This window comes from Simochromis diagramma, unplaced genomic scaffold (assembly GCF_900408965.1).
Source record: "Simochromis diagramma unplaced genomic scaffold, fSimDia1.1 OVJJ01000481.1, whole genome shotgun sequence".
NCBI classification, from domain to species: domain Eukaryota; kingdom Metazoa; phylum Chordata; class Actinopteri; order Cichliformes; family Cichlidae; genus Simochromis; species Simochromis diagramma.
This window is the reverse complement of record NW_024386898.1, coordinates 1,571,988-1,597,979: the sequence shown is the minus strand read 5'-3', so window position 1 is coordinate 1,597,979 and position 25,992 is coordinate 1,571,988. Positions and strand designations below refer to the sequence as shown.

General features: G+C 42.0%; 1 protein-coding gene across 4 annotated transcripts in view; it reads left to right on the top strand.

Annotated features, from left to right (window-relative positions):
• LOC120735203 (signal-induced proliferation-associated 1-like protein 2) overlaps window positions 1-4,735 on the top strand; it is a 76,817-nt gene extending 72,082 nt beyond the window's left edge. For all 4 annotated transcript variants that reach the window (XM_040034404.1, XM_040034403.1, XM_040034401.1 and 1 more), the window contains 3 exons: window positions 2,093-2,210; window positions 2,340-2,415; window positions 2,860-4,735. In XM_040034404.1, coding sequence (XP_039890338.1) covers window positions 2,093-2,210; window positions 2,340-2,415; window positions 2,860-3,006 — 341 coding nt within the window. In that variant the 3' untranslated portion in view covers window positions 3,007-4,735. The remainder of the gene's footprint in view (window positions 1-2,092; window positions 2,211-2,339; window positions 2,416-2,859) is intronic.
• The last annotated feature ends 21,257 nt before the right edge of the window (window positions 4,736-25,992 follow it).

Below are 25,992 nucleotides of genomic sequence, written 5' to 3'. Positions count from 1 at the left end.
TGTGTTTTGTAATCTGCAAGTGCCCGCTTGCTTGAATGTGCAGATTTGTGTGAGCTATGTGTTTTCTTCTAGTTGCTCCTAAGTGCTTCCGGAGCTTACTTTTGGGAATCCTCCTGCTTTTTGCACCTCTACCCCAGGCCCCTTTGCAATTTCCTATTAAGAACAAAGCCATCATTTCTCAGCACTGACATGGAGCTAATCTTCCCACCATAAGGCCAGCAAGTCATCATTCGGGTTTTCAGAGTGTTGCTGCTTTTCTGTTATGGTTAAGGTTTCGTTTGTTAAGTTTGGGATGATTTATGCTCCCCTCTTGACCACCAGGTCCGAATGTGATCTTCTGAAAGAAACAGACTTTTCCATTTCGGGGGGTTTGTTGGTATTCAGCTCTGGGACGAGAAATTTAGATATGAAGCTTTCATGTAGACTTATAGGTTGTCTTCCTGTCAAAAACTTAAAGCTGATTATTTCCCCCCCCTCAATCGTACATTTAAACCACTCATTTGCATCATAATCTCTTTTCTAATTTAAATACCTTTTTTGGACCAGTCTCATGCCGGTGTATTTCCCATTTATCACAGACCTGCGCACATGCCATGAGTATTTTTTTTTTCTTTTTTTCCACCTTGACCCTGGACCAGTGAGCAGGCAACATAGCATGTAATCATTTGTTTGTCATAATTAACGAAGTCTTTTGTGGAGATTCTCCTTTGATGCATTTCTTGCCGCACGGCCCGCAGTCTTGTCATTTAACGAGAGACGAATCAGCAGAGTTGATGCAGAGTCTGAGTGGCAGCGGCAAGGCAGTTGTCACGGCAGCCGCGCTGGCCCAGAAAAAACGCTGTGTAAACCAGGGGCCTTGTTGCCGAGCAGAAAGTGGCTCGGGGCTGCCATTGTGTCATGTATGTTTAACCAGCTTTGTTTAGAGCCAGTGGGGAAAGAGGCTGGCTTAGATGTAAAGCATTCACGGCATTCATAACCCTTAGTCATGTGGATCCTGAGAGACGGCTCATTTTTATGATGCAAAAAGACAGTTTGGATTGGCTAGCACTATATAAAAAAAAAAAAAACTGAAAAAATAAAAACTACTGTGCTCTCTTTGACTTTTGCAAGAAGCAGCAGATGGAAGTGAAAATAGGCTTCTTTTTTTTTTTTTTTTTTTTTTTTTTTTTGTAGATTTGAACAACAAAGCATGTTGGTGCAGTCGCTGAATGCTTTCGCATGCAGTGTGCAGCATAGATTCTCTTCTCTGTAATCTGTCTTTCTGTCCAGTAAGTATGAACCCCGGGTCACGCAAAAACGGCAAGCTGCTTTTCTGCACTTGTCTCCGCTTTTCCTAGAAGTCTTTAATCTTTCTGATGCAGCCATCGAATATGAAGGAAGATGTTCATTCATATGCAAATGAAGACTTGCTCTCCCGTCCCTGACTCATCTGAAAAACCAACTTCGGGCTCGGCCAGCTTTTGTCTTCGAGTGGATTAGCTTTCACTTGGGGGCTAAATTAATGGAAGGGTTTCCTTAATCTTTTTCTATGAATATGCAGAACACACCCCCCCCCCCCCCCCCCCCCCATCTTTAGCCTCAGATAAGGGCTTGAGAAAGACAGGTTTCTAAAGAAACAAGCATTAGGCCTTAAAACTGAGTAGGCCCCAAGGGTAACATGCCAAGTTTGGGTTTTCCATGGAGCTTTGACAAAGCTTAAGGGCCTGATATGGTAAAACAAGCATGGCTGGTGTCTTACAGCTCCCTGGGATCCAGCCCATTATGAGCCAAACAGCTGTCAGAGGAAACTTGGAGGGGTGAGGGCACTGGAGCAACACCCCAGGGACTGACTTTATCTGTAGTAGTCTAGAAATGCTCTGTTTACTACCTTGTTCCCTGCTGTCCGGTTATAGATCTCTCAGCAAGGCAGGACTGCTTTTGCAAGTGCACTAATCCAGAGCCATCCATTCATACAAGCCATGAATGAATCGTCCCATCCACTCGGGAATGCGTGTGCGAGTGTGTTTATCTGTTCTGTTTTAGTTTAACAGATTTCCTGTTTTTGATGTCAAAGGCAGATCATGACCCACTACTTCACCTGTTCTTTTCCCAGACCAGCGCGTGGCGTCCTTCTGCACCATGACTGACATGCAGCGGGTCGAGGCTCTGCAGATCTCGAGAGAGCTGACCAGACGGGTGGTGGAGGCGGAAGGAGCGGCGCTGGGAGCAGAGTAAGCTTCACTGACACACACACAAGAACTAAGTGAATATTGACTGTTAGCTAAACTGTCATTATTGTTTCATTTCGTGTAAATAAATGACTCTTGGCACCGTCCTCTTCTGTGTTACCCCGCAAACAGCTCCCCCTCCACGCTCACTGGCAAAGTCAACCAGTTAGAGGTGATCCTGAGGCAGCTGCAGCACGACCTCAGAAAGGTGAGTCCGCGTCATCCTTTTGTCGATTATGTTTTTGTCACCTTGGTGCGCTCCTTTCGCACATTAGCAAACGACACATGTCGGTGTCCCACAGCTCAGATGAACAGACACTGAGTAATGCGTGCCCCGAGGTCTGTGTAATACAAACTCATCCACTTAATTCAATATCCCGCTTCCTTTTCTTATTGTGTCCCAGCCCAACGTTTCCCCACCTACACTAATGTGCTTAAAATGGAGAGAGGAAATGCGCTTTTATCAGAACAGAGGAAGGGCTGCTTTGCCATGTTAATGCCTCCCATTTACACCATGCTGACGAAAGACGGATGTTCTTGTAATAGCGGGGCTTTTATCAGCCTCTTTTGTATCCATTTATTTTTTGCCTCATGTGTTTCGCGTTGATTGCGTGTGTTCACGTGTGTGTGTGTGTGTGTGCCCTGTTTTCAGGAGAAAGAGGATAAGGCGATGCTACAGGAAGAGGTGCAGCACCTGAGACAGGACAACATGCGACTGCAGGAGGAGAGCCAGACCGCAGCGGCGCAGCTCAGGAAGTTCACAGAGTGGTTCTTTCACACCATCGACAAGAAACCCTAAGACACAGAGCGAGGGAGGGAGAGAGAAAGCATGATGGCCTTTATTCCTCACGGGCACCCACTCTACTCCTACTTAAGACTCCCAGATGATCCACAGGCAAACAAACTATAAAACAAACCATTACCAGCCCCCAAGAGTAATCAAGACGCTTTCAAACAACCCCATGTTTAGGAGACTATCGTGCAGTCCTGGGTGAGAAACCTGAAACCCCGATCTGGACTTTTACTTTTGGGATCGTCCTCTGTCTGAAGCGCAGGGTCGTGTCTGATTTAACTGGTGAACGAGGCTCTTGGGGAAACACCACCCCCACCTCCATCTCCAGCACTAAAGAGGAATCAAGAAAGACGACCCAGGGCCCCGCCTGTCCACGGGATCTTCTTACAGTAGAGGAATGTAAAGCTCATTTACTGTAGTGAACATATAATCTACCTACCTACGTATGTCGCATCGGTCTACTGTACTGTATACTCAGCCGTACTGTATCATACTGCACACACTGTCACACAGCTGTTTCTGTGCCGGCCGTCACGGACACAGGAAAGTATAGAGGGGCGAGGCGAGGGGGAGGAGGGGAGGAATGTACTGGACATAATGAAGTGGTACTTACTGTCTGCTTGCACCAAGAGGAATCCACATGTGGCGCTCTTGAAACGTACGGCGGGGAGGGGGGGAAATGAATGTAGCTCAACTGAGATCTTTTTTTTCTTTCTTCTCCTGCTTTCTGGTTTCCAAAGTCGCAAAAGTTTTAAGGTTTGCTGTTTTTCAGACTTTTTGTTTCTTTGTTTTTGTTTTGTTTCTGATGAATTCCACATTTTCCTTTCCTCTGTGTTGTAATGTAGGGTCACATGGCAGTAATTTTGATGTTTTAAAGGTGCTTTTCCCTACGCACATTTGTCACTAGTTTCCCTTCACTGTCACAATGTCCTAGCAATAACAAAGTGGTAGTTACAAAACTGTGTTTTGTTTTGTTTTGTTTTTTTTTATTTAAATTTTTTGTTTTTTAAAAGAAGTTACCACAAGCGTGAAGAGTTCCTGTCGAGTCGCAGTTGTATTTGACGTGTATTTATGAAACGAGGAAGAGACTGTGCCTAAAACTCTTGGTTGTCGGTGGATTGTTTCTCTTTGCTTTTAGTCCTTTTTGTAAACACACGCCTTGTCTGTGGCTCACTGATAGAAAAAAAAAAAAATGTGTGTGTGTCAGAGAGAGAGAGGTTATGTGAGTGTGTGTGTGTGTGTGTGTGTAGTTTATCACAGGAAAATGTGTTCTTATGCAGTGGTTTCTAGAGCATTAGAGCAAGCGCCAGTGAACCACACTTACAATGCCAAATGTGTTTATTTTCTGTACATACCTGCCACAGAAGTGTCTTGTATTTAACACTATTATTTAAGCTTATTTAACCTAAAGTTGTTTATTTTATTAAAGGTATTTGTTTTGTTTTGTTTTTTGTTTTTTCTCCACTAAGGAGAGATGAAGCTCTGTGTATGTTGTAAAGTGTGTAGCTTGCCGGGGCAAAAAAAAAAAGAAAAACAACAACAAAACTATATATTTAAATATATAAATGATGATTTTGGAGATTCCAACATTTGGATGCTGCTAGATTAACAGTTTGCTGGTTTGTATGCTTTTAAAAACTGTCTCTCTCCATGAACTGTCTCATCCCTGGTGAGACATTGGGCGCTTTTTTTGTTTGTTTTTGTTTTTTTTAAATAAATGTAGTTGTAAAAATAAGTCTTTTGTGCTTCGTCAGTCTTTCTTCTCCCAGCCTCGGTACCAAAGCAGCGATTTGAGTTTTTTCAGTCTGGTTCACTGCTACTGCTGTTTGAAGTTTGTTTCAAAGAAATGGTTTCAGGAAATAAGAGAAACTTTTTCAGCCTCTTGCCAGGGGTTAGATGAGAAGATGCATGCCACCTATTTACAGTCAAAGAAAGTTTTCACACGACTCTCTGCAGTCCTGTGAAAAGCTAAGCACACTGCATGACTCAGTAGTTTGCTGCCAAAGGTGCTTCTACAACAGCGTGAAGTGCTCATTCTGTATGCTCGCCTGTATGACTGATGGAAGTCGCTTCAGTTCACTGAGGTTTACAGGCAGTCATGTATGCACAGCTCTCTTAAAGTCCCACCACAGCTTTTCAGTCAGACTCTGGTTGGACTTCGACTAGGCCGTGCAACACCTTGATTTTTTTTTCTTTTTGTTTAGCCGCTCTCATGAACCTTTAGTGGTGTGCTTGGGATGATTGTGTAGAATAATTTGGTATACAGAGGAGTTTGTGGTCGACTCAATGATCGTAATGTGCATCAGTCCTGTAGCTGCAAAGTGAGTCCAAATCATCATCTTTCTACCACCATGCTTGACAGTTGGTATGAGGTGTTTTTACTGATTTGCTGCGTTTGGTTTTTCCCAAACGTGGTGCTGTGCCGACATCTCTAGTTTGGTCTCGTCTGTCCAAAGGTCATTTTTCCAGAAAGCTGGTAACTTATTCAGATGCACTTTTACAAACCTAAACTGTGTTGTCAAGTCCTTTTTAGTTAGGAGAAGCTTTCTCTTGGAAAAACCTTCAAAACGAGCTGTACTTGTTCAGTCATTTAAAAAAAAAAAAAAAAAAGTGTCATGAACTTTAAGATTTAACATGCTAACTGAGGCCTGTAGCGTCTGAGATGTAGCTCTTGGGTTTTTAGTTTCTTTGAGCATAGCATGGTCCTTGGGATGAATTTGACTCCCAGACTGTCATAGTGTTAACACACACTTAGTATAGTATTAAATTATGTACGAAGCTCTCTATGTGGATCTATGTTCAGATCATGAAAATCATTATTTACATGTATGCTGCATGTAAGTAATAATGGTTGTGTTGCATCACCTTTTTCAGCAACACTAAGTAAGAGTTTAGGAACTGAAGAGACACATTTTGTATGTTGAAAAGTAAAATGTTTCTGTATTTCTTGCTTGGAAAAAGGGGTTCAGCAGCTCAGGGTGTTTCTTTTTTCTTCTTATTTGATGTACTTTTTTTCTTTCTTAATGGGCCAAATGTTTGAGGTGGCTGACAGGTCGACACCACTGACTGCTCTGGTCTGACTGCTGGATCATGTTTTGTATTTGTATTGTTCTTTACAACAGATCCAACAGTGAAATATTCCTGAGTCAGTGCACAAAATTCTACTTAACAATTGGGTCTCATCATCATGGCCATTCACTATTGGCTATTGTGCTCGGTGTCAGAAATTCTCAGGTTTCTCTTAATCGTTTCATGTTATCATTTCTTGTAGATGATGAAATCCTGTGATTACTATTATTATTTATCTATAAGCATACATATTTATGTAAAGAACATTTATTCTCAGATTGTTCAGTTGTTTCCCATGCACTGATGAACCCCACAAGTAACTTGCATAATTTAACCAGTTGCTTAAAAAACGACGACAACAATTTTAAAAAGTGCAGCTAGATGTACGTACCTCCTTTTGTGTAGATGAGTCACTATGTTAAATCCAGTTTACCCATTGTAGCAGCTTTTGTGCTTTGTATCTTAATTCTCTCTTAATTCACTTGGTTGAACACATTTAATATAACGACTGATCATTACTGATTTTTGTAATTTGGCATTGTTGACCAAAAGGGGGGAAAGAGAGAGAGATTACAGTCACTTCTGTTTCCCCCTTACTTGATTCTTTTCTAAATGGCTGAAAGAAATTGAATAAAATGTTTATAGCTGACGCACAAATAAGTTGGACCGTTTTCGGGGGTGTGGAGTGAGTCTGCCTCTGTGTGTGAGAGCCATCTTCATCCCTGCAGTAGCTGTTCTTCAGCAGTCGTCATGCAGCTGCTGCAAAGGGATTAGAACAAATTACCTCCTGAATATTAGTTCATAACTGTGCCATTACCCATTCATAAGCTCTAGTTGGGTTGGGTTTTTATTTATGTTTATGTTTGTTTGTTGCACACACAAATGCTCGTTGCTGAGAGACAAGAATCCGGCACCTGCACAGGGACCTAAAGAGGCAACCTGGAGGTTACCAGTGGCTACGATAACTTGTGTTTATTTTAGCTTCTTTTTCCTTTCTAGCTGCACATCCTAACATAGCCTTGCTTTGGGATACTCTTGTTTTAAAGACTGTTTGATATTAAATGCTTAATTATTTTAAACTGTTATTTGATCTATGATGACATGAGAGTGGCCACATAGTCCACAGCCCACTGGATTAAAATTCAGGTATTTAAGGTATGTATTTATTTTTTGAACCTGTTGCCATGGTGAATCATGGTATCAGGCCCCATTGATGATGGCTTTCTTTCTCTACTCATGTACACTCTTAACTCAAGGTGAGTGTATTCAGCAGCTGATTGGACTAACTCCAATCGCCCTTTTAGGAACAGGAAACTGTTCAGATCTTTGAGTTAATCAACTCAGTTTATATTTTAAGCTCATCTTGGTGAACCTGGTTCCTGAAGTAGGGGCCCTGGTCCAGCTTTTTCAAAATACTTTTATTAAAAAGAATAAATTTAAAAAGAAGCTCCCAGTTTTAACATTTGACCTGTTGTATTTGTGCAATTTTCAATTTAAAAAAAGACAGTATTTAGAGATTGGATCTGTAAATCACTGCGTTCTGTTTCTGTTTATAGTGGTATCAGGGACCCTTAGTCCTAAAACTGTAAAAAATGTGGGTTCCTATACACAACATAAAGGGGTATCTGAGTATGACCTTACACTCTTTATATAATTACATCATGTACTCTTACAGGGTCATCTCAATATTTAACTGAACCGCATTTGTTAGAGCCAGAATAACAAGGAACAAAAGTCCTGAGAGTCAGATATTTTTAACTGAAGTTCTTAAAATTTGTCATAAGCAATGATTAAAACATTTAAACTAACAGACCCTAGATAAGAAAAAAATCTTTTGTGCACCTAGTGGGAAGAGGCTACTGCATGTAGACTCAGTCACAAAAACCTGTTCTCCAGGTTTGAACAAGAGACAAAGAGCTAATTTGTTGCGGTACGTTCGTTAAGCTCCTGCAAGCTAAAAAACCCAAGGATGACAACCTTTACTATGAGACTTTTTCATGCTCTATTTTGTAAACAGCAGGTGCGCTAAGACTCTCCAATGGAAACATGAAACCATAATGTGTTTGTGACTTGATTCCCAGTGAGTTGGTGTGCTTTAAATAAATGACAGATGTTGCTTTCACTGCAGGGACGCTGAAAGACTCGCTGAATAATTAATCATAAGCCTTTTTGGGTGCTGAGCAAAAAAAACCCCAAAACAATTAAATTTGTTTGCGACTTCCTGCATAAACCTCCAGCCCAGCTGCTGGAGTGTGGCCCAATACATCATGTCCTCCAGGGGATTGGGGGGTATGCTGCTGCACTGAATTGTGGGTAGAGTTGTTCAGGCCAGATTTTTGGCTGGATACATTTCTTTCACCTCTCTAACTGCATTTACCTGTGAAGGAACTGGAGCTAGTTGTTGCTAGTGTGTTTGAAGTTTGTGTCTCAGGTTACAAAGCAATAAAAGTGTGTTTAAAAAGGCAAGCCATGTAAGTCTGAAGGCTTTATGAATGAACCCGGAGCTTAGATTACAACACACTCTATTGTGACTCTCCTGGGAGGCTCTTGATCTCTGTCTGACCTCTCACCTCCGTCGGGCCACGCCACACCAGAGATACCTGGATGGTCATATGGGCGTGTTTTGGGCGAGCTCCGGGTTTGGCCGGGATCAGCATGCAGCGAGATGAGGTAGTTAATCTACACGTGCGCGTGCAATGCCAGGACAGCAGATGGGAGCTCACACTGGCACAAAGCTAAAGTGTTGCCCGTTTCAGATAGAGGAGGAGTCCGGGGCTTTTTGTGGACTTTGACCAACAACTAAGGAGAGGTGCCAAATGACTTTGGCGTCGAGCGATGTTGGTGGACAGAGGCCGGATCGGCAGCAGAGTGAAAACAAGCTGTGGCAATCCATGCGCAGGACTAGTCCTGTGATGCAGTGACATGTTGGAATTTCATTAGCCTTGAAAAATATGCTGACAAGCAGTCATGCAAACCACATTGATTTCTCAAAATGTGACTGTGTCAGCAGTTAAAGGAAGAAATGCTGGCGTTCCTCTGCCATTCAGCAGTGGCGGTCATGCGCTACACGGTCTTGCTGCTCATCACACATAATAACATGTGACTGGGACACAGTTGTCCTGCTTCCACATTCCCACAGCAGATGCTCCCTTGCTGTGAGTGCCACCCTGGTGGTGATCATGTTACCCAGAATAAGGTTCAGTATGCCCAGAGCACAGCTGGCAGAGTGCAGGGAGCGAGGGGGGGAGTGGGGCTTTATCGACTGCGAGCGTAGGTCAGTGTGGAGTAACTGCCTGCAGAATATCAAATATCAGCTTTAGCTATCAGCTTCTTTAAGAAAACATTGATTGGATTTTATGTTTCTGGTGGATTTAAGTTTTTTTTTTTTTAAATCTCCTCCAGCATTGTGTGGAATAGTTCAGAAATATCACAATTCCTCTTGCTGCATTATTCATAATGCTTGTGTAATTCTCGGCTCAACATTTTAAAGTCAATTTTTTCCCAGTTATAACCGCAAGTTTTGTACACAGTATCGACCACCACTCGGGTCTGAAGCGCTGCGGATGGTGAAAGAGAGGGGAAAAACTGACAAAGGTTCGCCGTTGGTCTTGCCAAACAGTTACCAAATCTCACTTGTGTTGTGTGCCTGCGAGGCGTAACAACAGGATTAGCTCTCTCTCACCTGGACTGCTTATCTGTGAAGCTCATCTCTCCTCCACGGGCGCTTTGAAATTCCCTCTCACTCACCAGGGAGCTGCATCTCACACAACACAAAAGAAAGGAGAAGTGAGGGGAGTAAAAAGGAAAGCTCCTCCAAACCAGCGGGCAGTCATCTTGCTCTCCCCCCAGTCTGCCTCCCCCAGGTCCCCATGGGGCCTCACTATCTGTCAGTCAAGTCAAAGGTGACCACCCTCTTAGCTGAACCTAGTGAAGGGGAACATCTTAGAAGCTTCTCATCTGCCCGTTTGCCTGCTATAGGAATGAGAAAGGATAAATAGAAGTCAGAGAAAATCTACAAAAAGTCAATTCTGTTAGAATAGCTTGAAATCTTGGATGACACAGACGGGGGAGCGGCACAACCTGAGCAAACCTCTCGTGCTTGAATGTGCGAAAAATAAAAAAAGGGAAGGCCCTTGCCTTGTGTTCGCTGCATGTGCTGTTTCACTGCCAAATTAGATAAAGAGACAGGAGCAAACAGATAAGACAGCGCTCCTAAATTATCTTCATTTGTCCTTGTCCGCTGTCCTCTTCAGTCTTGAAGCAACAGTGAGCTCTGCTATCGATTCTCAATCGGCTGCTTCAATCGCAAACAGCCCCCGACTGTGAGCAGGTATTGAAGGCGTGGGGTAGGTTGGTGAGCGGCTGGGAGAAGTTCAGGACCAGATCTCTAGGCTGACTTTTTTCCTTTAAAAAAAAAAAAAAATCTTAGATATTGATCATGCAAAGTTGCATTAGTGCACCTGGGCCTGTGCGGCCGAGTTAGAAGGGTTGTTATAAAGGGTCATGGGAATATTGATGTCTGGAGGGTGAATGGTAGGTGTTAAGAGTGGGGGCGTATAGCGCTGAATAACAAACAACCCCCACTGACCCATCATCAGCAGTAAAAGCTTAACTGGAGAAGCAATCGATCCTCGGTGTGAAAGGAGGAGATGCGGACACGGTGAAGGTCAAACACAAAATGTATTTCAGCTTTTCAGCGCAGCGAGTTCAGGAGAGAGTGATGCCAGAGTGCATTTTGGCACGGTCTCATCACTCTGTAAAATAAAGTGCACGCTGGGTCCATGTGCGGCTAATTACGGCAGACCTGTCATTATCTGCATGCATGGGGCTGTTGAGAGCCTGTTTCAGTTTACAAACATTCATAGTTTGAAGTCATTTGTTTTTGACTTTAAATAAGCTGCAGATCCTTTGATCTTGATGGCCGTGGAATGGGATTTCCAGCCTGTTGATTGGGACCTGGGGCTTAACAATCCAAGGAGAATCCAAGTGTCCTCAAGGTGCTCCCGAGCAGCTTCTGATACGTTACAAATCCTGCTGGGGGAGGCTTCTCTTGTTGAGGTGTGCTTTTGTGCACACATTTTTTTCCCCACCTTACCTCCATGTGAACTTGTTTAATAACCACATCTATAAAAATCTGGGACTCCCCACCATTTGACCTTAGAACTGAAGAAGCTTCTCGGATGAGAGGTGAAACGTCTTCAAGTAACTTAAAGAAGTCCAGACGCTTTTCTTTGCAAGCTCTTTTGACAACCACGTCTATAGTTTGGATTGTGTAAAGAAAGTAATGTGGAAAAGATGCTGATAGCAAGTGGAATATTCCAATTTTCTAATATGCGCTAAACACTAGTTTTGCAGATATTTTGTCATGTCAGGGTGAAACAGTAACAACACAGGATGAAGAGACACTGCCATCCATAAAGCCAGGCTTCCAGACCTCTGCTCTCACAACTTCATTACATAAAAAGTTCTTGGATTAGTATTTATATCAACCTTCTCATCTTATGTCTTACTTTAATTTCCTCTGACATTCTCACAGTAAAGCTGATCGGGGATTATTCTTCTGCTTCAAATGCCAGATGGTGACATTTATGCATCTTTATTCAGCTTGTCAACAAATGCAATAAATGCTCATCTGCTAAGCTAAAATATAAAACTGGAGGATTTCTGATTTGTAATTTTAATTAGTCTGCCTAATAGCAGGACTTTATGTTCACCAGGAGCGATGAAGCAAACACAGAATATTGGTCTTTTCCTGAATAGTTCATTAACCGGTTCAATAAGTACAAATTAATGTTCCTCTTCCTCTCTCGGTGACAGCTCAGTTTGTGATGCGGGTACAAAGCTCCACTATCAGACTCCTTTGTAATGAGGGATCAGTTTGACTTGGATTACTCAGCTGAATTTTCTATTAATAAAGCACGCAGTCTTAGACTTATCCTTTAGGTGTCTAATCAAAACATTTTAAAGTACAAACTTATGTTACATGAGCCTGTTCTGCTGCTGAGCATCTCCTCATCCATCCTTTAAAACTACCAAACAGCAGAGGTGTTGCACAGACTTTATAAAGTAAAAATATGAATTAAAGATTGAGATGTGACGTCACTTATTTAACATCAAGCCACTAATTTGCACAACAAGACAACTCGTGCAAAGTATTCTCCACCTTAACACACACGTCTGTCAATAGGATATTAAGCCCGCCCTCAGACGGGTCATTATTTTGTATTGATTGCTTTTTCAGTCAATTATATGCAACATGAAGAAGAAAAAAAAAGAAGCTTGAATGCATTTGCATAACAAAGCAATCTCAAGATGAATGACCTTTAATCTCCGGTAAACAAACTCACACCGCTCCAATTCTCAAAAGTGCTGTTGTCTGTTATTTATTTACTTACTCACAACATATTTGTCTTTGTTCCCCTGCGCCACATAACACCTGACAAGTGCTCATCATACTGCCGCTGTAATTTATGCGTGTAATAACAAAAGTGCAAAGCTCTGGTGATCTATACGTCAAAGACGAGCCAGTCAGCTTTCAGCCTGTCGGGTCCCTGAGGTCCGACACATCCTCGCTTCTCTCTCAGTTATTTAGTTGTACAGTAAATGCATTTAACACCCACCTATATTCAGCTTCTCTGTCTTGGACTGTTTCCATAAATACGGATTATGCTGATTTATACAATGTGAATGTTGTGTAGATTTATGCTAGTGCAGTTATGATTTCCATGCAGTGTTTCAAGGTGTGTTTTTATTTAACCTGAACCACTATCAAGCTGACATTTCTGCTTTTAGATAAAGTGCGTTGATGTCTTTAAGATGGGTTGTTGTGTAACCTGCAGGTATCCGTGCTTCTCAATGGACCTGGAGCATAATCGTGCCAAGATTTGGGTCCACCCAAGTCAGTGATACGTCAGTCAGCTAAAAGCATTCTAAGGGAGCTATTCCTGAAGAAAGTAGGCCGCACGATTTTATGACGAAATGTTTGCTCCAGCTCAGAAACAGACACAAGCCTAAACAACCTGCAACCTGTACTAGCTTTGCCCCAAGGTCTTTGGCTTGCTTTGCAACAGTATTTGGGTCCTGTTCTGTAGAAGGTATGTGGAGTGTAAAAGAGCAGGATTCTGATGACTCAGCTGGTTCAGGATCAGCATTTCTCAGCATGTAAGTATCATCTTCACCACTACAGCAAACCGACTGGTAGATTTCCTCGTTCAAGAATTGCTAAATCGACACCCTATGGAAAGGTGGCATACCCGAGCACACCTGGTGAACACATATGGTTGCATGACCCAGAGGAGACAGCGCGGAGACATTTCAGCAAATCTAATTTTGTACTGCGAGAGTCTGGAGCTGGTAGAGGTCACTTAAAGAGTTAGGGGAGTTTTTCTGCAGAGGCTATGCTGCAACTGACAGAAGAGACCCATCCAGAATTACACAGAATACTAAGAGAATGCCTCAAGGTGACTGTGGATTAAGAGGGCGGATTTGTGGGTAGCAGCTTCTGGGCCAGAAGCCTGAGTCTTAACTGCAGCTGGTTTGACTGGTATGATGTTCAAAAGACACGATGACCCCAGGACACATCGCTGATGGTCTGACCCAGCTTAAAATCAGGGGTTCTTTGACTACATTAGCACAAACAGCACAATTGTATCTAACTGTATCTAAATATAGCACATGTTATCGAGACAAAGCAAAAAAAAAAAAAGACTGAAAAATCCCTGATAATCAGCTGAATTGGCTGGTAGCAACTCTGCTAGTCCTTTTTTTCCCACTAGGTACAGAAACAAAATCACAAAACCTGAGCCTTTGAAGTTTACTGGCTGTTAGTCAAACCTTTTATACAAAGATTTGAAGCAGGGAGCCTTTTCAGATGATGCAAGGATCAGAGAAGAATGGGACTGAGAGGAGTTGGGATGGAGACACAGGTTTTTTTGTTCCTCTTTTTTCCCCCTCTAATTCTCAGCTTATAAAAAAAAGGTACAAATCTGCCTCCCTTCCACTTCTCTGCAAAAAGGTACCTCGCCATAGAAATCTGCACCAGAATATTGGGCACTCTCAAATGGAGTTGTTTTTTTTTTTTCTTTTATCACCTGCTTTTCTCCAGCTCGTGGTTACTGTAATTGTGCCCTTTCTCATGCAGTCTCTAATCATCAGCCGCTATCTGCACACCATGTGACAATGCAAATAGGCAGCGGTAGAAGAGAAAGAATGACATTAAGTGCAAGCGCAGAGCCGTGTGGCAGCTTGTGTGTCTGCCAGCAGCTGGAAGAACTCAAACAACAGCAACATCTGCAAGGAGCGAGATCGGGTTTCTATCGCACCACCCACAATGCAGAGTTTAGTTACCGAGGGTAACGCCTGATACATGGCAGGCCAGTGTGGCAAGAAGCCAAAATTATATTATTAGTACTATTAAAGTTCACTGGCACACCAATGCCTTAACTGTGGATTGATGGTTATATGTAAGTTGTGTTTTTTTAAATTTTATTTTATTTTTGAATTTGGATATTTTATCCACTTTGGGGAACTTTTGCTGAATGTGAAGTGATTCACTTGGGCTGACAGCCAGAAATGTGTGAATTACTCATCATGTCATCAGCAATCTACCCATTAGTATTCTCTGTAAATACAGGCAGTGAATAAGCAGCCCAAACATGAATCTCATGGGTCCTTTCAATTTGGTTTTACCCCCTTTAGGGAACAGATGAAAAAAATCCCTCCTCCTGTAGTGACCGACTCTGTGATTTGCTTCATTTTTATGCCAGCTTCTCTCAGCAAAGGTGGATCTGGTTAGGATTCAGCTTCCAGGAACACTCTGTCACCACAATTTATTCCCACGTTTTTGTAAACATTTTCCCGTCGGGGGCATTGCTGTAGGCAGTCATGCTTTCCGTGTTCACTTGTTGAATCAGGGAAAACAACTTTAAAGGGCCAGGATATGTTGTATCTTATTTCACCTTCTTCTGCAGCTGAAATCAGAGGACCCTGTTCTTTCTCTTAATCTTCGGGGGCACGCCGTTGTTCATAATAGTCGTGTTCATTGCCTTGCATTTCCACACAAGCTTTCAGAGAACTGATGTGAGGAAAATAGTTCCACATGTGAGAGCTTTAACCTCAACAGACTCAGAATCTCATGCTGCAACAATTCCCGTGTGTTTGCAGTTAAAACCGTGACTCACTGCTTTTTTTAAAGTCTGAAAATCAGAACTGTGCTTCATCAGACTGCTTCTGCTTATGCTGTTGGTTGTGCTGTCCCTTGTTATTGCTGTTTCAACACACACACACACACACACACACACACACACACACACACACACACACACACACACACACACACACACACACACACACACGCACGCATTTTCTGATGAATAAATCACAGTTACTGAAACCAGTCACTGAAAAGCCTCTGGTTTCCCTTGCTTGCAGCAAACATTTCCGTCTTCCTCAGTGCATCACAGTAAGTAGAGCTTTGTGTCGCTGAGCGGTGGAACAGTGGTTACTAGTGTTGCCTCACAACAAAAAGGTCCAGGGTTTGAGTTCACCTGTTGCCTGGGGCCTTTGTGAGTTTGCGTGTTCTTCCTGTGTTTGGAGTTGGGTTAACTTTTGAGTCTAAACTGGCCATAGGTGTGAATGTGAAATGTTGTTTATGTCAAACCTGCTGTATTTGTTGCTTTGCACGGTCACAGTGATGCCATCACAATAGCTGCATCCATTTGTACTCGCAAAGGCCAAATGTGCAAGGTTGCAAAAATTGAGATGTGCAGGAAAAGACACCAAAGCACTGCTTGCACCACTTGATCTCATGCTGCTACATACGATTCCCTAACTCCTGTATTTTGCACAAGTAGCCTTATATCAAAGTGTATGTGCAGCATATACTGCTCGGTTGTAACTCGTTGCTGAATTGTGTGCTTTGGTATGGTCGCCATATTGTTCTGGGGCAGCCAGATCTCTTAATGCACATTTGTGAAGGTAAGAGGTCTTTCCACAATTAAAGTCATTATAACTATTGCAGCTATAATAATTTGCTAGTTTTTTTTTAATTTCCCATGTGCCCCAACTGGTTTCCCCGTCTCTCTCGTGTGCCACCACATTAAAAAGAAATCCTGGAAGCGCCCCTGCAACATATAGCAATGAACAACAATGTTGTTAATGTTGGTCTGTAGCTTTCTGTTTTGTAGATTTGAATATTAGCTACTGTATATTGAAATATAACTGATCGGGTGTGTATGCTGAAGTTGTAGTCTGTAGTAGATGCATTAAATTGGAATTTCTCCTCCCTCTTTGCATATAAAGACTTAAACACATATAGTGCTAAATTTAGCACCTACATTCCCTGTTATGTGATGTGCAGAAAGCACAAAATGGAAAGCGACGTGTCCTCCCATCACACTTCACTCTAGTAACACTTTGCTTGCCAGACGCTCTGGCACTCTGAGGAATGGGAAGAATTATATAGGGATAAAGCCAGACTTTAAGTCTGGCTGTTGACGGGAACAAACATCCGCCCTGCTCCTCCTACGCTTCACACCAAACACACAACACACAAGAACTAATGAACCACCATCTGGCGCTACAGCAGACCTGGGTGCCTGCCCTGCACGGGCATCTCACAAAAACAAGTTCTCGAGCAGCTTCCCCACTAAACTACTATTCTAAACAGCAACGTGGCTCTGGCTTTAAATGCTGGCACCGTGTACAGGTTAAAAAAGATAAATTCAATATTGTCAAAATTTAAGAAGCGACATTAAGATATCTGAATGGGAACCGAAAACGTTCCGAGTTGTTTTGGTTGCTGGAAAAGTGTTTCCAATCAAGAGCTCGCGTTTGTCCATGTGTCAGCAGTGTGTTAACACATTTATGGCGCTGCTAAATAATCATTTATTCCATTTGGTTGTGTAAAAGAAGGGCAGGTAATGGTAATGCGTGCTTGTGCTGCAATAAAAGAGCTGAAATAAATTTCTCTGCATGCATAAAGGCAAAGTGATGAGGGATCACGATACGGGCAGCTGAAAGTTTGCACATACAATAGGTCTAATTCAGTGCACAAAGACAGCACATTGTGCAGAGGAGATGTGAGCGATAGCAGAAATGAATAGCAATTGAAAGGTGTGAATGGCATCTCTCATTAAAAGCAAACACACAGAGAGCCAAATAATCTTCTGATCCTGACTATTCATGCTTGTTTTAGTTGGACCTTCACACTGCTTCCATGTGAGAGAGAGCTGTCAGCTGCAGAAATACTGTGGGAGGCTTTTTTCTCCTGCTTTTTTTTGTTGTAATATCAGAAGGGAAAGGGGCTCTTTTTGTCTACCTACCCTTCTGCCAGGGTGCAAACGAACTCGCTCCTCCACTGTGAGGTTTGTTGTCGCCCTCCAGGCTGAACCAGTGCTGGGTTTCCATGGTGACGGAGGCGTGAAATGTGCCCAGCAGCCAGGCTGTACAGTATGAGTGGCCATTCTGTCTCGTTCCTTTGTCTTCTGTCCGTTCGGGGAGGCACGTCTGGCTAGCAGCACCATACAAATCAATACAGCCTGGCACACATAACGCACACACATGCATACTGTACATAGACAGGCTGCACATACTGAAAATTCCAAAAGCTGCAGCAAAGGCTCCAAAGCTCCTCGGGCCTTTTTGAGTTTTCCCAAAGTGGAGCTAGGAAAGGAAAGGTGAAGGGTCATCAGCAACAAAGACTTTAATGCAACCATTCAGAATTCAGCAGACAAATCCCACAAATTTTAGACGGTTTACTGCTATCTGTGGCACATAGAATAAAAAGCTGTCAAAGCATGTGCACAGCACCGACAAACAGGAGTGCCTTTGTGTTGACTTTGTGTTGCCTGGGTGTGTGACTGTTTTGCTTTTCAAACCACCAGCTCAGCAGTGACTCTAATGAACTGCTTATTGTCTTTGTGTAAGAGCCTGCTGCTGATTAAATGTGGTCACGGTTACATGAGTTGTCTTGACTTCTTGGTCTTTGCCAGCTGCTTTTCACTGAGTCGGAGCTCTTCCACGCAGCCCTATTAGCAAATTCTTCTGTGGGCTTAATGTCACTTCTGAGCAGTGGGTGTAGACATGATTGCTCATATCTGGGCACTTCTCCAAATACTTCAGTTAAATATTACTGTGTAAGCTATACAGCTTTCTATAATCCTGATTTAATTTTGGTTGGCTGATTAACATTAGGCTATATCTTGCTATCCTTTTGCTAGAGGTTTCTCATGGGAGCTTTGGTACATTTTAACCATGGTGAAGGTAAGAGAATTAGCCTTCATTACAGTGTAACTGATCTGATTTCAAGTGGGAAACGCTCTCGCTCTCTCTCTCAGCTCAGACCTCTAACATCAAGGCAGAAGGGTGGGGGGGGGGTGTCTATTATCAGTGCATTGCTGTGTTGTGCTTGTCACTAGAGTTTACTAAGATAAAATAAAGTTAATAAAATGATTTACAGGCAAATTTAAAGTCTTCTTGGAAGAAATAACTTTTTCTTCCTCTTCTTCTTTGAATGCTCTCCATAGGGGATCATCTGCCCCCCTCTCATCCCATCCTTATCATTCTCCTCTGCATGTCCTCCTTCACTGAATTGATCTCCACTGATCAGTGATCTCCACCTCAGTGGAGATCAATTCAGAGTATTTCCAATAATCCTCCTCTTCACATGTCCAGACCATCTCAGCCTCGCCTCTTTAACTTTCTCTACAAATCGCAAATTTCTTCGATTCTTGTATCATCTTATGAACCTTCCCCTTAACTCTTGCTGCTATCCTTCTATCACGAATCACCCCTGACACTCATCTCCACCCTGCCTGCACTCTCTTCTTCGTGTCTCAGATGATTAACCCAAGGTATTTAAACTCCATCATCCACCATCAGTTCATCTACTCATTGCATCTTCACTTATGCCTCTCTTGTTCACTCTTGCTCCTGCTAACTTCTGCTGGAGACTCTTTTCTCCTGTGCATACCTCCACCTCTGTAGGCTCTAACTATGTCATCTGTGAACATCATAGTCCACCTCCTTCGGACATCCTCCATGTTTCATTAACACTCTCAAATAGGGCTGCCACAAACGATTATTTTGATAGTCGACTAGTCACCGATTATTTTTGCGATTAGTCGACTAATCAGATCATGCATCCATTGGACGTAAAACGTACAGCTTATTGCACCAGCATGCATCTGCTTTTATATCATTAGCTTACAGCTTGAAGTGTTTAAGGTGCTAACTAAAAATAAAAGACAAGATGATAGTTTATTGAATTTAAATGAAATTTGCAGATTGTTTCGGTGGACTTTATTAAACTCAGGCGTCTGCTCCTTGCTATCTAAAATACAACGGGACACCGGAGTATATTCTCGAGCATCTCACACTTCTGATAATCAGTTGTCTGCTTGACGTTTATTCAGCTGTGTGAAAACTTTAACTTTAATCTCAGCCAAACCGATTTACTCAGGAACAAATAAAACACTGAAAAAAGCCAAACAATAACATTTTTAAGTTATCTAAGTGACTTATATATCATGTTTAACCTGAGTAGCGAAAGACGGTGGTGGGTTTGAAAACAATTTGACGGGAGTCTGGTGTTCTCACGGGCTCTAGTGAGCCTTGCCCCCGGCTAACTATCGAGCTAGTGGGTAACAGACGTCTCCGAAAACGTCGGAGCGCTTTTGCAAATATGTGATGTCTTGATAAACTGAGCAGATATTTGAGGTTTACACAGCTACATTCTCGCCTGAAAATATGTTAAACTATGTTTATTTTGTGACCCAGAACTAACTAGCTGCCGCCATTGTTGGAAACTGAGCTGGGCCGCGCTATGAATTCTGGGACACAGCTTCTTCTTCTTCTGGGTTTAACGGCAGCTGGTCAGTGTTGCCAACTCCTCAGTAAAAGTCGCTAGAAGTCGCTAAATGACGTCATCGCCTAATTTGCATAATTGGTCATGCTAATCTAATTGTAACCTATGTTGTTGGAGAGAGAAATAACATCGTGGAAGAGACATAAAGTGAGTAAAAAACGTCCTAAATGCATTTAGAGTTTTTTTAGAACTACAAATTAAATTTCTTTTAGCAATTATTGTTTTTTTTAATGTCACAATTCCAACCCTGCTCCTTTACCTGGGCTTGGACCGGCAAAAGTGACCCGAAACAGGCACTCTGGTGGAGTTACTTTGTGTGTGTGTGTGTTTATAAGTAGTTTTAAACCTTGTGATCCACAAAACAGCATAAGAGTAAAAGAGTAAAAGAAGAACTGACTGCGTTACAGCACCCGCTGCTTGTTGAGAGTAAAAGCAATACGCGCTTTCACGTCATTTTTTAGCGACTTTTTTTTTAGAAAAAAAGTCGCTAAGTTGCTAAATTGGCAACACTGCAGCTGGCATCCTTGGACATGCAGTGCTGCCATCTTCTGTTTCAGTCCGTTATTACACTCTTAAATCCTACTACTTATTCCTGCGTCTTTTGTGATCTTACAAAGCTTCAAACGACGCATCGACTATTAAATCAGTCGTCGACGATTTTGATAGCCGACGTAATCGTGACTAGACGACTAATCGTAGCAGCCCTACTCTCAAAGCAAACATTGCATCTGTAGTGCTCTCTCTTTGCATGAAATCATACTGATACATTTTATCCTGGCTTAAAGGTATTTTCCATAACTTTATGGTATGGGTGATCAGAATTACCTTAATTCTTAGTAGCACAGATTCAGTAAGCTGCTGGAAATATTCCTGCTCACTTTCTTCTTTAGCCAAGACATGAATCTCCCGTTCCACCACTGGTGACGGTGGAGATGATCATTGTCATGCTCAAGATATGAGCCCGTGAGATGATTTGAGCTTTGTGCCTTGTTGCAATCTCCTGCTGGAAGCAGCAATAAGAAGATGAGTACACTGTGGTCATGAAGAGAAGTCACAAGAAAACAGTTCAGAGATGCTCTTCTTCATACCTTGGTTGTGACTAGTTAGTGGTTATTTGAGTAGCTGATATCTTCCAATCGTCTTGAAGCAGTCTGACCAGTCTCCTCTGACCTCTGGCATCAGCAAGAAAATATTACCCAGAGAACTGGATGTTTTGTCTTTTTCAGGTTATTCCCAAGAAGAGACTGAAGTAGATAAGCAGTTTCTGAAATACTCACTCCAACCTCAACCCTCAACCTTCACAGTCACTTAAATCACCTTTATTCTTTACTCTGATGCTCAGTTTTAACGTCAGCTGGCTGACTTGACCAGCAGAACAAGAGGAACCCGTTTTTGGACAGAAGGTTGGAATGCTAATACATAATACTTACTAATTAGTAAATTGCAGATAAAAACTGAATTCGTTTGCACAAAACCAGAGCACAGAGGGTGCTAAGTGAGGCATTATTACATTAACTTTACTATTTGTCAGATAATTGGGTACCAAATAAAAGCACCAACTCCTCAAACACAGTTGAAAGGGCCAGATATGCCATCTAGCAAACAGGTAGTAGGCTATCTCTAATATTACTCAAAGCAGCCATTCCCTTAATATTACAAATTGTTAACTCCTAACAAAATCCACTCCCTTTACAGCTGAAGAAATGAAATATAAGCTGAAAGCTTTTTTTGTACCGCGCCGTAAGCATGTTAATTTCTGCTGTAACGATGGGCATTTAACTTCAAAGTCTTGGGGGCTGACTCGCGTTTGCAGCCAGCCTCGAGTGACCTTTTTAGTAACTGTAGTTTTTGGCACTTCCCGTTGTCAGTCCCGGAGGCTACCGCTTGGTATACCCATGAAGTCAAGAGAATTGCAATAATCTTCTCATGTAACACTTTTCACACTCATGTCTTTAGAGACACGATTTGACTTAATCGTGTACTTAAACTGATATAATGAGGTTAAAAATGGCAGGCAAGAAGCCAGAGAAAGAGTCCACCCACCCCTGTTGCTGAATTATTGAGTCTGCACCACCAGCCCAACTGTATGAGGCTGGCAGAAAGACCGTAACTCATGAAGACAGTTGGAAAGAGCAGTCGGATGTTCTGCAGTGTCATGTTGTGATCAGGCATCACAGGCACTTCTCCTCTACAGGCAAAACCCACAAAGAGCCCGAGAGAGAGATGGCAGAGCAGAGAAGGGGTGGGTGAGCAGACATTCAAGGGCAGCAGATAGAAGCAAGCATTCATGCTCTGAGCCAGTTTAGAGTTTTAGGAGGATGACTTTGCTCTCTCTCTCTCCTTCTCACTGTTTCTTTCTCTTTGTCGTCTTCTCTCCTGACTCCTCAATGTGCCCGAGGCAAAGCAGAAAATCAGCTGATGTCTGCACAAACACAATGACCCCGGGCGTTGTGTGTTCTCGAACGAGCAAAGAAAGACAAAACAGCAAGGAAAGAATAATGGAGAGAGGGAGAACAGGGCGATTTGTTTGGAGAGTTGTAAAAAGCACTCGAGGTAGCATGCTCTGTCTTTGATGGTACATTCCTAGATGGATGGCATTTTTCCAGGGGTCCTCTGAGTGCTTATCATCAAAATGCAACCATGCCAGCATGTTTTTCCATACATCGAAGGTCAGAAATCCCCACATGGATGAGGACTCAGAATCTTATAAGTTTAAACCCCAATTGTTTTTCTTTTTTGCAAACTTTCATTCTTCTGTTGTTTTTTGTTTTGTCCGCTGCAAAGTCACAAATGGCAGCCGGGGCCCACAGGTATGATGCACTCACCTTTATGTCACTTCCTATTTAGGTCAGGAAGGTCCCAACTTATCAGCACAACAGGTCACTAAACACGAACAAATGGATGTCTCCTGAATCATGTAGCTGCGTGGAGGTGAATAAACTTCTGTCTGCTGGTAATTGCAACTTCTTTTATTTATTTATTAATGTTTTCAAAATTATCTTGATGCAGTTAATTTAAAATTGTCAATTTCATTTCATTATTTAATTTGAATTTTCATTAATTGGAGATTTAAAAGAGGCACTTAATACAAGGCTGCAACAACACTTATAGCATATGGCACATAACAGCTGTGTGGAGCTGTTTACATCTGTCTTTTTGCCCAGGTGTGACATCTGTTTCAGAGCTGAAGGCTGCAGGACATTTCATCGGTGCATGAGAGTTATAAACTGTTATCACCCTGTTTGTGTGCCCCTGTGTGTCTCTGTGTGTGTGTGCACGTTTCTGACATTGCTTTTCCCCAGATTCGACAGATTCTTCACTGTTGGCGTGCCATTGCGTTTTCGGGGCACTGACACTGAAATGCACATTTAGCTCTAAGGCTTGTTTTTGAATGGTCAGTGGGTCAGCGGTTACATAACGGGCTCGGGGCTAATGTGTGTTTTTTAGCACCATGTAATCTTGTGATTCCTTGTCAGATTTGATCTTAGCCATTGGACTTGCTCACTTCATGGAGCTCGAGCAAGACAGCCTGCCACTGTGTTGACAAGAAAAAGTGTTAAAAGTGGAACAGCAGTGGAAAACAGTTAGCTGTATTTGCCTGATTTATTTTATGGCACACTCATCATTAAGTCATTATAAGTAAGGTGAAAGTAGTGTCATCCAAAAGAGGCCTGATATTCTCTGATTAAAGCTAAATGCTAAAACACACACTAACACACCAACCAAAAAAACAGATCTGACCAATCAGATTGAGCATTTGGCTGTGTAGCTCTGGTACCGAATATTCCAGTAGTAAACTAATACTATTTTACCTCTGACACACATTTAGACTTTGCTCTCTGTGAAATAATTACTCTGCCTCCTCAGATTTGGTCTCAACTCTACCAACAAGAGTTCAAACTGCCCCACTGACATACTGAAATGTGTATGAAAGCAGATGTGATACAGCTGCAACTCCTGGATCAAACCATGAAATTCTATCTGCTTGCTTGTAGGAATTGGAACCAGAATCTTATTTTCGTCATCATCGCTTGATTCGGACAGTGCGTTTATTGAGGACACGTCGGTGTATATTTATATTATAAGACAAGTTTGGATCTGAAGAGTTTGGAACTTCATGTTGTGTTTTCACAGCGTGTTCAGTGTGTAAAGGACTTCAGACGCTGACCCTGAAAAATGTTATAGATCAGCAAGTTATCTGCAAGTCCTCGCTGTGAGCATCTGCAGCACTGATGCAGTTAAATTAAAATGGTAAAAATTATTACAAGTGTTATGAAGCACTGTGTACCTAACCCCTTTTTTGCAGCAAATTGCAAGCTCAAATGCTTGTAATTTCAGCTTGTAACTTTTTAGGACTTGCCACTTTTCTTCCTATTACCTCCAGTCGGTTGTTTTGCACAGGTATGATTGGCTGTATATGTTTCTCTGGTTTGGCTTTTTTAGGGAGCTTTAAATTTAAATTTAGAATAAATTAAGTGCTGCTATTGTTTGCTTACATGAAAAATTCCCTTTCAGAAGTTATTCTCAGTGTATGGGATGATAATTATAAGAAGGTTGGGTCTGTGACTCAGCATTTTAGTATCTAGTGTTATTATTAGTATGTCTTAGTTGGGTTTTGTTTAGTTAAAGTTTCATCCATGTTCCCTTGTGTCCTTTTCTGTTTCCTGTGTAAGTCTCTTATCCTCTATGTATGACTTTTAGTTGTCTGTGCCTCGTTCCCCTTATCTGTTTCCTTGTTCCTCTCCCTGTGTGTCTCCCCAGTCTGTTTCACGTCTGCATTTTTCATGTCATATTGTCAAATTTGTGTTGTCACAGTCTTTATCTCTTTATCCTATTTTATTTTAACAATCTTATGTTTCCATGTTCAGTGTACTTTTGGTGTTCGTTCGTGTCAGCTGTGTTTCCCATGTGTTTCCACTTTCCTCATTACCCTTCTGTGTATTGATGTCCTCTGTCTTCCTTTGCTCAGTATCAGGTTGTCTGTTGAGTTCTCATCATGTGTCCATGCCTCCATGTTTCCCGGTTTGTAATCATGTTCAAGGTTTTGTTCTTTGTCTATTGTATTTAGCATTTAGTTCTCCCAGTTTAGTTCTAGTTAGTTTTGCCTCAGTGTGCATCTGCCTTTTGTTTTGTACCTTTTCCCCAGCCACAAATAAATAGCTCACCTTTTGTTAAATTATAGTCTCATCCCAAGTGTCTGCATTTGCGTCCTCTTCCTCCCATCACACAGTCTGCTTCAGCCAGACTGTGACATATATTGTCCAGTGATCTTACAATCTAATTTGTAGAGCAATAACTGAAACCTCTGAGAAACATACCGTTTTTATTCTGAAAGAAAAAGTTATTTATCTGTCAGGTGTTACTCATAAGTAGGCTCCGCAATTCGTCATCACCAGGGTCTGATAACACATTGGGGACAAAAGCTTGCATATTACCTCTCGGACTGGATGAAGACTGGAGGAACATTTTGGAATTTGGTTGGTTAAAAAACAAACAAACAGTAAACTCTATTTTGACACATCCAGCAAGCTGCAGCAACTATAAGGGATTCAATTTGCACAGAAACTGAGCTAATTTCCCTGTGCTCTGTAGGAAGTGGATAATAAAGGCTGTCTTCCTGTCTATCTTGATTTACGGTGATGTTATCTACAGAAATGCCTCTGCTTCCACTCTTACACCCTTATACTCAAAGTTATTATAGTTATTCCACTTATCATTGTATTTTGTTGAAGGTAAGATGCTTTCTGTTTATTTTGAAATCCCTTAATGGTAACATGTCATATTATTTGTCTGAAAATATTTCTCTTTTTAAAACAAAGGTCGAGCAGCTCTTACAGCTGGAAATAACATAATTGTTGGTCCATTTTTACAAATTCTAAATAAGTAATTGAGAAGCAGGTTTAAAATATAGTTCTATGTATACAGGGTGGGCCATTTATATGGATACACCGTAATAAAATGGGAGTGGTTGGTGATATTAAAGTCTTGTTTGTGGCACATTAGTATATGTGAGGGGGCAAACTCCTCAAGATGGGTGGTGGCCATGGTGGCCATTTAGA